This window comes from Haemaphysalis longicornis, unplaced genomic scaffold, assembly GCF_048455015.1.
Source record: "Haemaphysalis longicornis isolate Haplotype H1 unplaced genomic scaffold, Haemaphysalis longicornis Haplotype H1 scaffold_4, whole genome shotgun sequence".
In the NCBI taxonomy this organism is placed as follows: Eukaryota; Metazoa; Arthropoda; class Arachnida; order Ixodida; family Ixodidae; genus Haemaphysalis; species Haemaphysalis longicornis.
The window spans coordinates 7,890,814-7,906,938 of NW_027526361.1; the positions used below are offsets into that span (position 1 = coordinate 7,890,814).

A 16,125-nucleotide genomic window follows, 5' to 3' on the forward strand; every position below is an offset into this window, starting at 1 on the left:
TTTTCATTGTTTATCAGGCTGATAAGTTGGTAATTATTTTATAAAGCGGGAAAGAAGAAAAACTACCCTTTAATCGCATCACACTCATCGGTGCACCCAATGCATTTCTGCATCCTCATAATCCCCCTCGGGGAGGTGCGGGGGAATTTTTATCGATACATAGAAAAACCGGATGAAACAAGATAAAGAGAAAGTACAGAATGTATTCGAGAGGCTTCCTGATATTATGTTTTGGGCTTCATTACTGACAACCACTCCGCTTAGTTTCAAGCACGCAAAGGCACTGGGCAATATATATCCTCATTTTGCTGACAAAAAACTCATTGCGACAAAATGCAAGCTATGACAGCTCTGACTAAATCTAGTGAAATCATACGACACTTTGTCATTCTCTGTGAAGGCTGACCTTGACACTTTGCTGTTGGCGAAAATCAAATACAAACCGTCAGGTAAAGGTCAGCGGCGATCATGGGTCCCTGTTCTTTTTTTTCTTGTAATAATTATAACAGCCTTAATGCTCTCAGAAAAAGCAAGCAGTCTCCATAGCAAGAAATCTAAACAGTCAGCTCACAGCAGTAATCTGCACGTTTGCGTTCAAGAAGTAATTTCCTTCGTTCAAATCTGTACTTCGAGGCGGCAACGTGTCATAAAATTTATTTAAATTCCAGAAGCGTCGTCTTGCCCATATGACTCAGATTCCACTAGGGGCACCCCGCGCCCCTCTTCTTGTCAAGTACCATTTCTTCGAACCTTAGGGCGCTGCAGTTCATTCAGTGGTCGCATTAAACGATCTTGCAAGAACTGTACACTCCTCGAACATAACGCTATCCGTAGTCACAAGACAAAAATATTGAAAGCTGATTACACCAGCTGTGAAATAAACTCCTCCTGTTGGAGAGTTTACGTTTTGCCCGTGGTTCAGGCCCGAAAATTTGTGACAAACTCAACTTGTGTCGTCTGTGGTGTACGTTACACGCCGACATTCGTTGAAGACGCACTGGTCCGCAGTAACATCATGTTGAAGAATTGCTTTGCAAAAACGTGCAATATTTGTGATATACGTCGCTAATTACGGGGAAATTGAATGAATGAAGTGGAACTATTAAAGGAGAATTAGCGGCGTATCTGCTGACTTGGCTGAAAATGTCGTCGAAAGGCGATAGTCTTCTGCCGCCATGTGCCACGTAAAATGCGTCTCTTCTTTTTCCCGCCCCCCTCTTGCGCCCTTCTCCTTCCGTCTAGTACCTCCTACGATAAACACAGTGAAGGTTTTTCTCAAGACATTTCAATTTTCCCGCGTTCCACTGCTCGTGCTCCATCTACTGGAACCTTTCGTTAATCCAGGAACTTGTTGGAATGCTGTCACGGCGTGAAAGAACGGGAGCTAGCGCTTTTTGCATTTTGGGGTCAAAACACTGTTTTCAACGCCCATTTTTGTTATTTGGCTATTGCAAAACATCAAACACGCATTTATTTCAATTATTTCAATTAAACGTATTTTGCCAGTTCCAGCCATCTACTGACATTTTGCCTGAAATATGCCAAATGTTTTCTTTTTGTTCATTAATGTTGACGAGTATAAAGCGGGTTTCCAGAATTGGTACACCTGGAAAAGTTTCGCCGATATCAACTTTTCGTTCAAGATTCTGTTCAGTTTTGGCCAGGTGGATGAACCGAGGGACACAGACAGACAGACAGACAGACAGACAGACAGACAGACAGACAGACAGACAGACAGACAGACAGGCACGCAGGCAGACAGGCACGCAGGCAGACAGGCAGGCAGGCAGGCAGGCAGGCAGACAGACAGACAGACAGACAGACAGACAGACAGACAGACAGACAGACAGACAGACAGACAGACAGACAGGCCAGAACAAAATTTTCGGGTTCAAGTAGTTCAAGACGGACTATCGTCTTTACAAACATTGGGGCGAGATATTTCGCTACGGATGACCAGGTACCATGTTCGATTACCAGCCTCATCGATCGTACGCGTGACAGTGACAGCCGTAAATACGGGGGATTACTGTTGTCACAAGCGGACTCATCCAAGTGGGTCCGGTTAACACTAGGCCTTTACTTTACGTGTCCGTTTTCTACAACAGCGTCGAGAGTATGTAACGTGACCTTCCCCTATGCTAAGGAGCGCTCGTGGCGGCTCCCCAAGATCGAACCAGTCCTCCTCTGGCGTCGACTCAATCTGACCTACCCTTCTTTATACTCCAAACCTTTGTGCCGGACTGAGATGCCTTTGATAATAAGGATCACTTCATGTGGCAATGCCCCATAAACCCAGTCCTCTTTCATTGATGGAGAGCCTGGGTCGAGAGAGTGTTGTGCGCAGCCCTTACCGCGGGGTTTAAGCCGCCATTGTCCTCACGAGCTGCCACAGTCACCGCCAAGAGAGAAAGAAAGAGACAAAAGAGGACTTTAATGGGTTCCTCCTAATCTGCGTGCCCATTCGCTCATTCCCCGGTAGGATGATTGCTAGCGGGCTTAGCAACGGTTCGTTGGGTTTGTAACGGGTTCCTTCAGAAAATATTGATACGTTCGACATAGGCCAAGCTCGCCGCATATGGCTGTCGTCGTTCTCCCAATAACCGCAACAGGTTTCTGCACTTTTGTGCAGACTTATTTACGCGAGCAAAAAAACCCGCCGCGGTGGCTCAGTGACTAAGGCGTTGCGCTGCTGAGCACGAGGTCGCGGGTTCGATTCCCGGCCGTGGCGGCCGCTTTTTTGATGGAGGCGAAAAGCAAAACGCCCTTGTGCACGAGATTTCGGCGCTCCTTAAAGATCCCCTGGTGGTCAAAATTAATCCGGAGCCCTCCACTTCGGCGCGGCTCATCGCCTGCATGCGTTGCGTCGGCGCGTTAAACCCTACAATCAATCAATCAATCAATCAATCAATCAATCAATCAATCAATCAATCAATCAATCAATCAATCAATCAATCAATCAATCAATCAATCAATCAATTAGTCAGTCAGTCAGTCAGTCAATCAATAAGCGATAAAAGAAAATACGTCCCAGTGAACGATGCTTTTGTGCAAGGAAACGATCACCAGATGTTCTAATTTATTACGTAACACTACTTACGGAGCGCATAAATATAAGCCCTATGTCCACCTCGGGTGCGCAAAACCTCCATATGCAATTTAGATAACATGTTCAAGTGTTCACTCGTTTTATTGTAATCAATGTCGCTTGTGGCCTGTGCAAGAGCGCAACAAGTAACTAATCAAAAAAAATAGTAAAATAGTTTTTTTATTTCTTTGGCACTTTATTTTCGGGCCTGAATGCAGTTGAGTGAGTTGCGAAAAGCTGCGTACCTGTTCAGATAAAACAAAGATGTACAGCTCTTGTCAAAAGTATCTAGGCCATGACAAAAGTTTATGCCTCAAAATTTCAAAAGACAAGACTAACTCTCAAGGGAGCCTCAAATTTTTTGTGTCAGAAAGCTTGTGAAAGCAATTTTATTTCTCACTGCCATTATATGCAAATCGGTTATACCTGAACCCCAAGCCATTTTGTTGACTTCTTTGTGGCCCAGAAATTTTTGGCATGATCTAGACAGTTTTGACAAAAACTCTACGTTCAGCAGCTGAGGGACATTCCGTGACCAGGAGGTCCCTCATAGGGTCCTTGAGTTAGCCGCGCTCAGTGATCAGTGAGATCGCAACTGAGTGACGGGTTGGGCTATCCTTAACTCTATATCTAGAGCAATGAAACCTCTGCTGACCTAACTTCCCTGCGATGTACAGGACTGGGCCATTGTCTCCAAATAACTCTATGCAAACATGAAAATCATACTCATTAAATTTATTGTTTAATTTTTTTTGCATCCATCTGGCGTAGAACGCAGGGCGCCTTAGGCCGACTAACCTCGCCAGTTTCATTGAAGACCGTTTCTTTTCTTTTCTCCTCTCTTTAACCTATGTTTCCTTATCAGCAGTTATCAGCAGCGTTTGCTGCCGTATAAGAGTTCCATTTTAGGAGGCCCAGGTAACTTAACGTTTTTATTACTGTCATCACCTTCAGTACGGGAACGGTATTCGTTGCACGGCCCTGATAATAGCCGGAGTGTAGTAGGTTCTAAAGTACTCGAGCGAGGAGACGAGTTCTCTGCTGTATCCGGCCCGGAGGAATTGGGTCAATGGGAACGCCGGTAATTCCCGTGAAAGCCGTCGGTCTCGCACCCTCGGAGAGGAACTTGAAGTCAGCCTTGGTAGTCTTGAGACGCTCCGCCGTGATGTTAAATTTGGCTAGGATTCGGTTATAAGTGGTGTCTGCCGCAGCGTTGTTGAACAATCGACCCCGGTACCTGCGGCACAAGCAACAGTTGATCACACGTAAGCCCAAATAATTGAGCTCTTAATTAATGTATACCTGTCGAAACACAGAATTAAAAAGACAACGCTCCGAAGCGTTTTGCCGGTTATACTATAGCTGTGACTGTAGGAATGTTTCGCAGCACGCGCTTCAACTTCGGTTAAATAATGTTTAAGAATATGTGCATTCAAGCAATCAGAGCTTCTTTAACGCTTTTTTTATTGCATACGGCCGGATACGCCCAGTTGCATACGGCCAGATGACCGTCGTGCCCTGTATATGTAACTACAAAAGAGTCAATCTCTATAGGTGATGTTTAAATAACTGGCTTTAATGAGGGCGTTTACACTGTAAGATTGGAAGCGACAAATAGATACAGCCATTTATTTTTTATAAATGTTGAAGCCAGGTTGTAGTCAGAGTTATTCTTCTGCAAAAATTCGTTGTCAAGTGTACTGGCATATTTACAGTCATTCACAGCCGAATGTATCAATGTGGCCTGTGTAAAAATATACCTGGCGGTAACCATCGTATTAGTGTAAAAGAATTGTTTGAAGCTTAGCTTCTTTATACACTCAAATTTCACCATCGAATATTGTTCATAAAGCGTTCGTTCACCATCTATTTTAGCTGAAGAGAAGCCCAGTCCAAAGCACTGCGTTGTTCGAAAAAATCGCTCGAAAAAGCGACAGAGGGGAAATAAATCAACATAACGCGCCTGATAACGCTCCTGTCAGCTATAATTTGCTGTACGAACATAGGAGAAATGTAATTTAAGGGGGTCTCAATAAATCCATATAAAACACGGCAGAACAAGAACAAAAAAAATTTCTTCGATCACGGATCCAGGAAGCTTCTGCGAAATACTAAGGAGCGGTTACTCTAAGTTTTGTTGAGGTGTGGCATGCTTCAAAATCTGTACAAGCCCGGTTTATTACCTCTTAACCCGCAAACGTTCTTAAGGTACATCTCTGAAATAATATCCCGTGTTACGTGGGAAACGCTGCGCTCTATAGGTATAAGCATGGGTCATATAGGGTTACCTCTATGTAATAAAAGCCCCTATGCTCTAGGCAAATGGGAGAGAGTTCAGTGAAAAACTTCAACATGGAGAATCGCAACAGTTGGAAAGATCCACTAGCGGGATTTGCAGACAGAAGTAACCTGAGGGTGATGGACACATTATTTTACAAACGAAAGAATAGAAAATTGACATGGAAAAGTCCCCATGGCACAACCAAAAACTAAATTGACTTTATTCTAAGTAACAACACGGGTATCGTGCAAAGGCGCTAAGTGAGATTCGGAGCAGTGATCGCAGGATGGTGAGATGCAAGCTAAGGGTGAATCTCAGAAGAGAAACAACGAAACTCCTGAAAACTAAGTAATCCCGCATAGAATCAGTCAGAGCCAGATCTCAAAAGTTTAGAATAATTCCGCAAAACAAATTCTCGATTTAGAACTAGCGGAACGAGGTCAGTGTAGATAGGCGAAATGAAAATCTAACATCCGCGCTCAGTGAATCATCAGAAGCTGTGGGAGAAGCAGCATGTAGAGAACAAACTGGAAAACTAAGAAAACGAAGAAACAAATCACCAAACGTGCGAACATAAAAGTTTCAAGTACGGTGGATCGGATTGAATCGGTCGAGCTGTCAGAACTGATTTACAGGAATAAAACAAAGGACATTCGTGCACATAACATGGCAGTGATCGACGGCACGCTGCAAATAGGGGGAAGCTTGAGAGCAACTAAGAGAAAGCTAGCCATCAGCAAAGACAGAATGTACGCACTCAGAGATGAGCTGGGAAATATTATGCACAACTTGGAGGAGATAATTAAGGTAGCAGAACGATTCTACACCAGACTGTATGCCAGCGACGTTATACAAGGGGAAACTACTGAGAGTACAAGCCTAACTTGCGATGTTCTACTAGTAACCAAAGAGGAAGTTGGAAAGGCTCTCGAAGACATGAAAATAGAAGAAGCTGCAGGTGACGATGGCATAACCGTGGATATTTTGAAGCAGGGAGGAGATATTGTACTGGAAAAGCGTGCTGTACTATTTTCGAAATGCTTGAAGACTTAAAAAGTGTCCATAGCCTGTGAAAACGCCAACCTTATTCTGATTCATAAGACGGGAGATCCCAAGGACCTCAAGAATTACAGACCAATTAGCCTACCCAGTTGCTTACAAGCTGTTTACCCAAGTTATGTAACATTAAGGGACAAGAAGAGAGCGGAGGGGGTGAGGGAACAAACGCGTGTTGAGGACATATTAGTGGAAATTAAGAAGAAATGGATGTGGGGAGGACATATAATGCGAAGGCAAGATAACCGCTGGTCATTAAGGGTAGCAGAGGGGATTCCTAGAGAAGGCAGGCGTGGTAGGGAGCGGCAGAAAGTTAGATGGGCATATGAGATCGAGAAGTTTGCGGGGATAACTTGGTCGCAGCACAGGACCGGGATTATTGGAGATTAATAAGAGAGGCCTTTGCCCTGCAGTGGGCATAGATAGGCTGGTGATGATGACCCAAGTTACAGTTAGCCGCATAGGTGACAGCCTTGATTCCCATCAATCCAGAGAGCAGGCTGGGTTTAGGAAAGGGTACTCAACCATGGATCACATCCATGTCGTCAGTCAAGTGATAGAAGAATCCGCAGAGTACACTAAACCCCTTTACATGGCATTTATAAATTAGGAGAAAGCGTTTGATTTTGTACTCACCGCAGCTAGCTGCGGTGAGTGCTTTCAAAACAGCTGTTTTGGAAGCACTAAATAAACCAGGGTATAGAGGAAACCTACGTAAGACTTCTAGAAGACACATATAAGGGATGCACGGGCAGGATAAGTCTCCACAAGCAAAGCTATAAATTTCCGATCCGAAAGGCAGTAAAACGGGGAGATATCATCTCTCCAAAACTATTCACATGAAACTTCTGGAGGAGGTATTTAGAAAGTTTGACAGGGAAAACACAAGATTAATGATAAATAAGGAATACTTGAGCCATTTTAGCTTTGCGGACGACACAGCCTTGCTGAGTGAGACTGCAGAACACATGCAAACAATGTTCGAGGAACTACAATCAGAAATCTTGGCCGAGGGGCTAAAAATAAATATGAATGAATCTAAAGTAATGAGGAATAAGCATGCCAAGAATGTCTTCTTCAGCTTAGGAAACGAAGCCATAGTGGAAAGAACAGAATATAACTACCTCGGACAGATGGTTAGGGCTGACACCCTGAAATTAGGGCAGCACTCGTATAAATGGTGAGATAAGTGCGGGAAAAATACGCCATCTTTATATTAAAGGTCACTGCTGATTTCCTTCTGCGCTTTTATTCGCAGCTGGAAAGCGTGGCACATTCAAGTTTAATCAAGGCATCGGGCCGTTTACATGCCTTGAGTATTGCGTGGGACAAGAAACGGGCGGCGGGAGGAGGGCAGCGGTGAAAATGGAGGTGCAAGGGTGAATGGGGGACGGGGCAGATTGAAGGAAATTCTGAGGATAGAGAAAATTACGACGCTTTGGGGGGTGGCATTCCGTCGCACCCATGTTTTACACGAAAAGCAGCCATCTCAAGGTGGTATGATCAGCGATGAACTGTACAGTAGAATCTCGATAAACGGAAATCGCTTGAACGGAATGGCCGCTTAAACGAAACAGTTGCCTGGAATTTGGTTGGTTTTGTATTCAGATAACGTAAAAAAACTCTCGGTAATCGGAACTCAGCTTTTTATGGTTCTGGCTGTTTCGTTCTTGTTTTTTTCTTCCTCCATGCCGTTTTAGCTTTGTTGGACTCGTAAGCCTCGTCTCGTAAGTGGTTAGCCGTGTTAGCGCAACGAATGCAACATCGCAGTTCTTGTTCCAGTCGTTCGGTCTCGATTCTAGACGCCGAGGCTACAAGGCTCACCTCCTGTCGCCTCGTTCGTGCCATCGTTGTGATATTCGTCCTAAATTACCACGTTGCCGTCTTGTGAATTCGGTGGCTCGTAAGCACTCGCGAAGTTGAGGCCTCTAGCCTCCGTGAAGATGCATTTGCAAGGACTCAAACAAAAGTAATTGACACATTGTGTAGTGCACAGCAACTCATTGTCGCCAAATCAACTTTGTGAATGCTGTCTTTACGCTTCTTGTAGTTTTCTTGCTTTCTGAAAACTATCAGCTACAGTCACTTTCTAGTGGTTAGAGTTCCATGAAATGCACTTAGAAGTGTGTACGCACATAAATTTGCACCTTAGAACATCTCTCTCAGTAAACGGAACTCCTGTTAAACGGAACTAATTTTTCCGGTCCCTTGAAGTTCCGTTTATCGAGAGTCTACTGTACTCGGTCGACGCGTTACCATTTAAGCAGGGAGAAAACGTTCGGCCAAGTGACTTGTTCACCATTTCCAAAAATCAGGAGCATCTTCTAAAGGCCAACGCTCTGTCTTCTCTAACGGCACTTGTTTAGGTGTTATCGGTACTGTTAATGCAAGGAGATGCACACCGTAACAACCATACAAACTTCCTGTTTCAAAGAACGAGGCGACAGATCTGATTCACGACTGTGGAGCAGCTTGATAAATAAAAAAAAAACAAATACCCAACATTACAATATCTATTAGCATTTTGGAGAACCTCATGTGATCCAAACTACTGAAAGTTATAAGCAAAGTTTGCGTTTTAAAACTCTCATTAACTCGAGAGCTACAGCCCTTGTAAGACTACGTGCCACTTCGAACTGAGCACTAAAATTGCGACTTCATTGCGACGTGAGCTGTGAGGCACGCCATGGTGGAAGATAAAGTATTATTTTGGACCATGCGTCGAGACCTGCTATGCACGGCCGTTTTACGTTTTCTTCTTCGCCAGAAAAGCTGCCGCCATGGCCTTTTGTTCAGCCGCACCCCACCCCAGCCGTGACGCCAGCGCAGTGGGCCCTGCAGTCTCACCTCAGGTTAAAGGTGGACCTTGCCCTGACGCGCTCGAAGGCGACGGTGCAGGTGACATCGACACGACCTCCCGTGCGGTTGTTGCGCAGGCAGGATCCCAGCCGCTGGGCGAACCGGAAGCCCGTCAGGGTGAAGTTGCGGAAGTACGCCGAGATCCTGTTTGGCCGGTCTAACGTCCGGTTGAAGTTCACCAGCACCCACGGGTCCATCTGCGGAAACTGCTGGGGCAGCTCCACGCTCAGAACGCGGTCCACGTACTTGTCCGTACCGCTCGGTGCCGCTCTGCCGGCAGCCACTGCGTTGTTCGCACATCAAGAAGGCGGCTGTCTATATGAATCGTTACGGCAGTTCGAAACCATCATGCGTGTGCACCGTGCGGCAGAAAACGCTACGCGAAGAAGTGTTCTTTTTGCGCCACGGAACCCCCGCGCAGCCTCCACGTTATATATCGACCGCCTTATATTTTGCTGTGCATTGTGCAATACAACTTTTATTATTAATGTGGAACCACTAGATGTCCGATTGAGGGGAAAAGCCGGCTTGGGTCGTCTGCGGCATCAAAACGGTCCCGGGAAGCTTAGGGTCAACAGAGGTTTTGGTACACACCGTAGTCTGGCGCATACCAACAGAGATGTGTTGACCAACGCTTTCCCGGGATTTTCCTGACACGATGACGTTGCGTGCTGAGGTCTAGCGATGTTGACAGGTAACCCGAGCTTGACGTATAAGCAATTAGACGTTGCTTGTCCCGTCGTTAAGCTTAAAATTTGTGTTACATAAAGCTAAGCCAAACAAGCGTGATTGTACATTACCGCCGAGGTGTGTTGGCCAACACCTACTTATGAACTTTCCGTTTCGTGCGAGTCTCAATGCTCACAAAGTGTTGCCTATACTGACACAGCAGCACGCACTCTGCGACGCAGCGGTCACAAAGCGAACCAGGCCGCACTTCGTGGCAGTGGGTGTACGAAGCATCTACGTCGTCGGCGGCCGAAACCACGGCAGTAGCGAAAGGTGGACGTCTAGTCCAGTACACCCTGGATTCCCCTCCGCAAAACTCGAAAACATCACTGGCAGCGCAAAAGGGCCTGATAAGGTGTCGGCACCCTTCGCCAGACAGTTTCGGGCCCTTTCCTCCTACCTCCCCCCCTTCAAAGCCTCATCGCATCGCATCGCAGCGCAAAACTGGAAACAGCACTCGGCGGCGTTCGATCGGACATTAATTCTTTCGCATTCATAGCTCCTATAAGCAGCACCTAGGAGGTGTCCTCGAAGTTTTCTTTAATAGTGGAAATCAAAAATCATAGCTGTATTTATGGCCCCGCTTTTATTGTGTCGACATTCTGAAATTAATACTACACGGGAGCTCGTCGAGCATTTCTTGACACACAGCATATTGACTGTCGCTTCTTAACCTTACCGGGTATTGCTACCAAAGTAGCCTAATCTGCAGGTGACATCCCCGTAATTATGCTTCCCAGGATGTAATTTGATTATGTCCTCAGTTTGAACGGCCTTTAATTATATGCTTCTTAAAAATGAACTTACCGCACGCTAACACGGCCAATATAAAGCGGAGGAGCATTTTGATGCAGCTTGTAACGGCAAACTTGTAACTTGTAGCCTGCAAGAAACGCATAAAGTATTGATATTGTTTTGCACAAAGTACATGGAGAGGTATGGAAAGGCGTTTTGACAGTCTGACTCCTTTCCCGGGTGCCTTAACAGGACGGGAACGTTTGTTTCCGAAGTGCACAATTAGACCGAACAAAACGAAATCTAATCAAGCAGGCCTACAGGCATGGCCCACTTGTACGAGCTTCTAACCTAGCGGCGCAATGAAAACTAGCTCTTGTGTGCGCTGTGGCATGATGCCTGCTAGACACAGAGTACAAAGGCGCTTTGCATACTAGGACATATAGTACGTATCTTTATTGGGCGCTTTTTTAGGATGTTCGGGATGACAATTGCATTTAAATGTATCAGGCACCCACTCAAATATCAAACGTTCATATCTCAGGTGCGTTTAAATCGTCGCTTTTTAACCACTAAGCATTACACATTTCAAATAAAATGACCACGCACTTACCCCTTGAGTGTCCAATGCACGAACGTTCGCACTCTATTCCTGTGGTTTCAAGAGTATATATATGTACGGTCTTTAGCGGGCAACAAAGCAATCAGTGCCTTTGTTCAGGTCGCCTCCTCATTTCCGCTGCTTTAGACTCTTTCTGCAAAACAGATTGCATGCTGTATCCGGTCTCTTTTAATGACAGATAAAGCGTATCACGCGCTTTCGGTACCACGTCCCTCAAATGACGCCTTGCTTAACGTGTGGCAAGCTTGACATGCACGGCACACCTCGCCCTGTCACTCTCATCTTGCTCTTGCACGCGTGGGGAAATATGTTCCTCCCCTTTTTTTTAATCTACCGTGCCTGCTATCGTACCTGGATACGAGCTATAATTAACCGGCTCTGCAAACACGCGCTTTGACAATGGCTTCACCTCAAAAGGTGGCATATCGCTGCCGCAGTCATATACACCCTTTGCCCCGAAGGCTCGCTCACAATGATGGCTGTGGAGTGCATTGCAACGATCTGGGAAATTGCGAGTAACTTTGTGCCTCTTGGTAAAGCCCTTCACCGGGGCTCTCCGTATTGCCGCAGCGCTGCTTGTTATCGACGGGAAAATTCAACATTCACTGAAGTAATCGCAACCTAACTTCTCGAACCTCACTCACACCAGCGACTCAGTCCTCGTAAAAAACTGCTTTATTATCACATCGCAGTATTGATTTTACTATGATGGTGCCGTACATTATCAAATCTAGCATTTTATCTGTTGCTTGAATGAGAAAAGTGCAGTGATAATCCGCGCAGACATGCATCTAATGAACAGAATTTCTCCGGTTTGGAAGAAGAAACCGGTAACGTCATTGCGTGCCATGTTGGGTTGAACAGCGGCAGGCTCATGAATTAGTGAGTGACACTTCACCTCACTGAAGTGGCAAATTAACAATGTTCAGACCAGAAACTATGCTGGTAAGTAAATAAGTTACCAGCTGGCAATGGCCTGTCGACGCTTTCGGCATTCGAATAACGTTTTTGGACAAAAGGGCCCAAAGTGAAGCTGAGAAAATTCCGCGTTATTTTCGAAAAAAACATGTATGTATGTATGTATGTATGTATGTATGTATGTATGTATGTATGTATGTATGTATGTATGTATGTATGTATGTATGTATGTATGTATGTATGTATGTATGTATGTGTATGTATGTATGTGTGTATGTATGTATGTATGTGTGCGTGTATGTATGTAAGTATGTATGTATGATGTATGTATGTATGTACGTATGTGTATGTATGTATGTATGTGTGCGTGTATGTAGGTATGATGTATGTATGTATGTATGTATGTATGTATCTGTATGTATGTGTGTGTGTATGTATGTACGCATGTGTGTATGTATGCATGCATGTATGGATGTATGTGTGTGTATGTATGTATGCGTGCGTGTATGTGTGTAAGTATGTATGATGTATGTATGTATGTATTTCATGTATGCGTGTATGTATGTATGATGTATGTATGTATGTATTTTATACAAACAGCGCTTGTACTGTGTTTTCGTCCGTTAGTCCCCGTCTCTGCGCTGTTTTTTCCCCCTGAGATGTATTTTATGTATGTATGTATGTATGTATGTATGTATGTATGTATGTATGTATGTATGTATGTATGTATGTATGTATGTATGTATGTATGTATGTATGTATGTATGTATGTATGTATGTATGTGTGTGTGTATGTATGTATGTGTGTATGTATGTATGTATGTCAAGGTGTATACATACATACGTATGTACGCACGTACGTACGCATGTATGTGTGCATCTATGTTGAGCATACATGTGCAGTCATGGACAAATGAAACGCGATCACGAAAATATGAACCAGAACCCACAAATCGCGCCATTTATTTCATTGTAAGTCAAAATTATGAGTCGCTTAGATACAAAAACAAAGTTGGGAAACGGGGCTTTCCAAATATATCAATATTGCGCGCCATTATTCGACCTCAACGAACTGTATTTTTCAATTTTGCGCGTTCCGATTCATATTTTTGTGTTCGCATTTCATTTGTTCATGACTTTGCGTATGAATGGATGCACTGGATGAGCTCGTTTCCCTGGGACTTCATCTTTCCGTAGTGTGGGACCGCTTACTGTTATGTACGCCAGTCACAAGTGTGTTCCACTGTGTACTGATGTGATTTTATACATCTTTTTTTCTTTGGGGAGCGGGGGAGTTAGACTTGCAAAGGTGGATCGGTCGCCGAAGTCGATGATCGCTGATCCGATGAAGCGACGAATGGCTCGTTGGCCGACGGCACATAGCCGACGACAGTCTACTCCAAGTTAACTCAAAATGTACAATATGTACACCTTATTTACACTACGTATTTACAACTCATAACTCGTGATCGCACGCTAGAGGTCAGGCAAGGCCCGCGTCGAGCGGGAGCTCGCCGCTCTCCACATCTCCTCTCTGTCTGTTCTCTGTTCCATCTCTCAAAACATCAAACTCCTCGGTTTTACCGCCAAAACCCCGCCCACAAACGGGACGTCACAACTTGAGAGTGAGGATGGCTCATTCATTAGCCCACATTAGGCCACTGATTGGCCACCGTGATGAACAAAGCTAGGTGGGTTCATAATAGTCACGTGGCCCACCTTTCTCACTCTCATACAGAAGCCCAAAGGTATTCCGCAAAGCACAAATGTAACAAAAATGAAAACCAACCAACTAAAAACAGACCCAACTACGGCAATCGGCTCTCGGGAGGCACGTCTCAAAGTATTGTCATACCGTGCACGCCTATGTTTGTTCTCCGCACCGCCAGAATTCATTTCCTTTGTAAACACGTGCAGCGCATAACAAAGCTTGGTCGCCTACCTATTGACGTATCCGAGCCGCCAAGTCACCAGGCTTAGACGCGTGACGAACGGAAACTTCACCCAGTAACTTTCAGCAGTGCAATTGCCACATACAGAACGTATGGTGCCCTCTTCCTGTGTTTGACCCCTTGACTGACCTCCAGCTCTTGTCCGCTTCAGGGATTCTCGTGGCGGTAATCGCGGTCGTTAATATCTCACGGTCCCCCTCCGCCGGCTTCTCAAACGAAAGCAAGGAAATCCTTCCTCGAAAGCTTACATCGCTTTCAGCTATTATGGAGTCACCGACGCGTTTTTAGGCGTCGTCTGCGGGACCGCTCGTCGGGTGGACACAAAAACGCGGCGAATAACAAAAGCCTCGGCGGTTTCCCCTTACGCCCCTCGCGCCTAACTCAGCTCGGCCGGTGGGGAAACAAATACAATACAGGTAAATACGCTAACCCCAGAGAAAGATATCTAGTTGCCGGGTAATTTTAATTATTACGTGATGGGCCCGAACTTAACAGGGGGGTTGTATTCTCGTGTAATAAAAAGCACAGATGCACCAAGGACTTCATAAGTTAGCGAGGATATGTTTCCAGCATTAAAGGCAATGCCGAGGAAGCAGGAACGCAACGGGTGAAACTTGGGCAGGCTCCCGTCGATGGCACGCGCCTCGTGTAACGAGCGCGCATTTGTGGCCGGCGTGCTGCTAAAAAGCGACCCGCATTGGGGGCCCACGAAGTTGCAGCGGCGTGGGAGAGAGGCCCACCAGGCGGAGGATGCGGCGGGGCTTATAAATATTTGACGCACGTAATCTGAAGTGCGGCCACGCCGACAATAGATCCGCCGGCAGCAACAGCGCGCCGTTCCCGCGGTGGGCGCGAGTGATGCGTCGCTGACGTGAGCGGAAGCCGCAAGGCCCGTTATTTGGCCCAATAAAAGCGCCCGCCCCTGCGCGCACGCCGCTCCCCTGGCCGCCGAGAACGACGGGAGAACGGGGCGTCCTTATGTCGCTCGTCCTCGCCGCCGCTGCCGCCACCGATATTCGCCCGTGGCGTGCGAACAACGCCTCCGAGGCGAGGAGGCGTCCTCAACTCGTCGTCGCAGGAACGCACACCATGCAGTCATTTTTATTCGTCGAGATTTAAGAAGAAAGCTTGTCACAAAGGTAATAATACTAAGATAGTCAGTCGGTTGATGGCGAAGCTGCGACAATATGGGATGCACGGGCCTCTTCTTCCGATTGAGGTTCTGTAGCTGAGGCTAGGGGCGCTCTTTCTTGCACCATGTGTGTGATTTATTTATTTGTCCTTTGCCGAATTACGGCTTTCAGCGTACGCGTGCTCTGCACTTCCTTGAGGTGAACGTCTCCACAAGGGCATCATCGGGCTTGCGAAAGTGCGACGACCGAAAAAAGGATGAAAGAGCTGGCGCTTTTCTCTCTGCGGCTTAAGGCTTCTCACAATCTGCGGTTATTCGGCCAATGACAGCGCGTGAAGCTCCTCGCGACCCTCGCTCGCGTTAAGCGCTTTCACACACAAGTATATAGATAAATTAGGAGACGAGCACGCGATTACAGCGAAAATTACGAGGGGAGCCTTGCCTGCGCAGATAATAATGCGAAGCGTTGTATGCCAACTAACCCCTGTTTTAAATACCTCGCTGGCTGGCTCGTTTCCCGGCGTTGTATCAAAGGTACGTATTATTGGGTCCTTTTCTGGCTCAAGGGTCACATGGCTCAAATAGTTACGAGCACGTAGAGGTAAACCCATTTGCCAGCTACTAACACTGGTACGTGGCACGGCTCGCACATGTCGGTATTTAGCGCGACGAAAACCTCGGGGCCATTTGGGGAAAATCACAAGTATACATAACACTTATCTTCCAAATTAAAAATAGACATTAAACGGTTGC

The 16,125-nt window shown here is 45.9% G+C and overlaps 2 protein-coding genes across 9 annotated transcripts in view; one reads left to right on the plus strand and one right to left on the minus strand.

Annotated features, from left to right (window-relative positions):
- The window catches only part of LOC144178201 (unconventional myosin-Ia-like), a 229,895-nt gene that overhangs the window by 138,754 nt on the left and 75,016 nt on the right, over positions 1 to 16,125 (plus strand). The window lies entirely within an intron of this gene.
- LOC144178200 (uncharacterized) lies at positions 4,008 to 11,504 on the minus strand. The gene is made up of 4 exons (XM_077705852.1): positions 11,362 to 11,504; positions 10,821 to 10,896; positions 9,273 to 9,567; positions 4,008 to 4,325 (listed from the first exon to the last, which is right to left on the minus strand). Exons 2-4 carry the CDS (start codon positions 10,855 to 10,857, stop codon positions 4,097 to 4,099), a joined length of 561 nt encoding a protein of 186 aa, XP_077561978.1. The 5' UTR covers positions 10,858 to 10,896; positions 11,362 to 11,504; the 3' UTR covers positions 4,008 to 4,096.

Excerpts from the sequence above, each read along its gene's own strand:
- LOC144178200 (XM_077705852.1), bottom strand. The coding sequence starts at position 10,857 with ATGCTCCTCCGCTTTATATTGGCCGTGTTAGCGTGCG. Across the intron at positions 9,568-10,820 it reads ATTGGCCGTGTTAGCGTGCG|TGGCTGCCGGCAGAGCGGCA; the intron begins GTAAGTTCATTT and ends CGAACAACGCAG. Across the intron at positions 4,326-9,272 it reads AGGTCCACCTTTAACCTGAG|GTACCGGGGTCGATTGTTCA; the intron begins GTGAGACTGCAG and ends CTTGTGCCGCAG.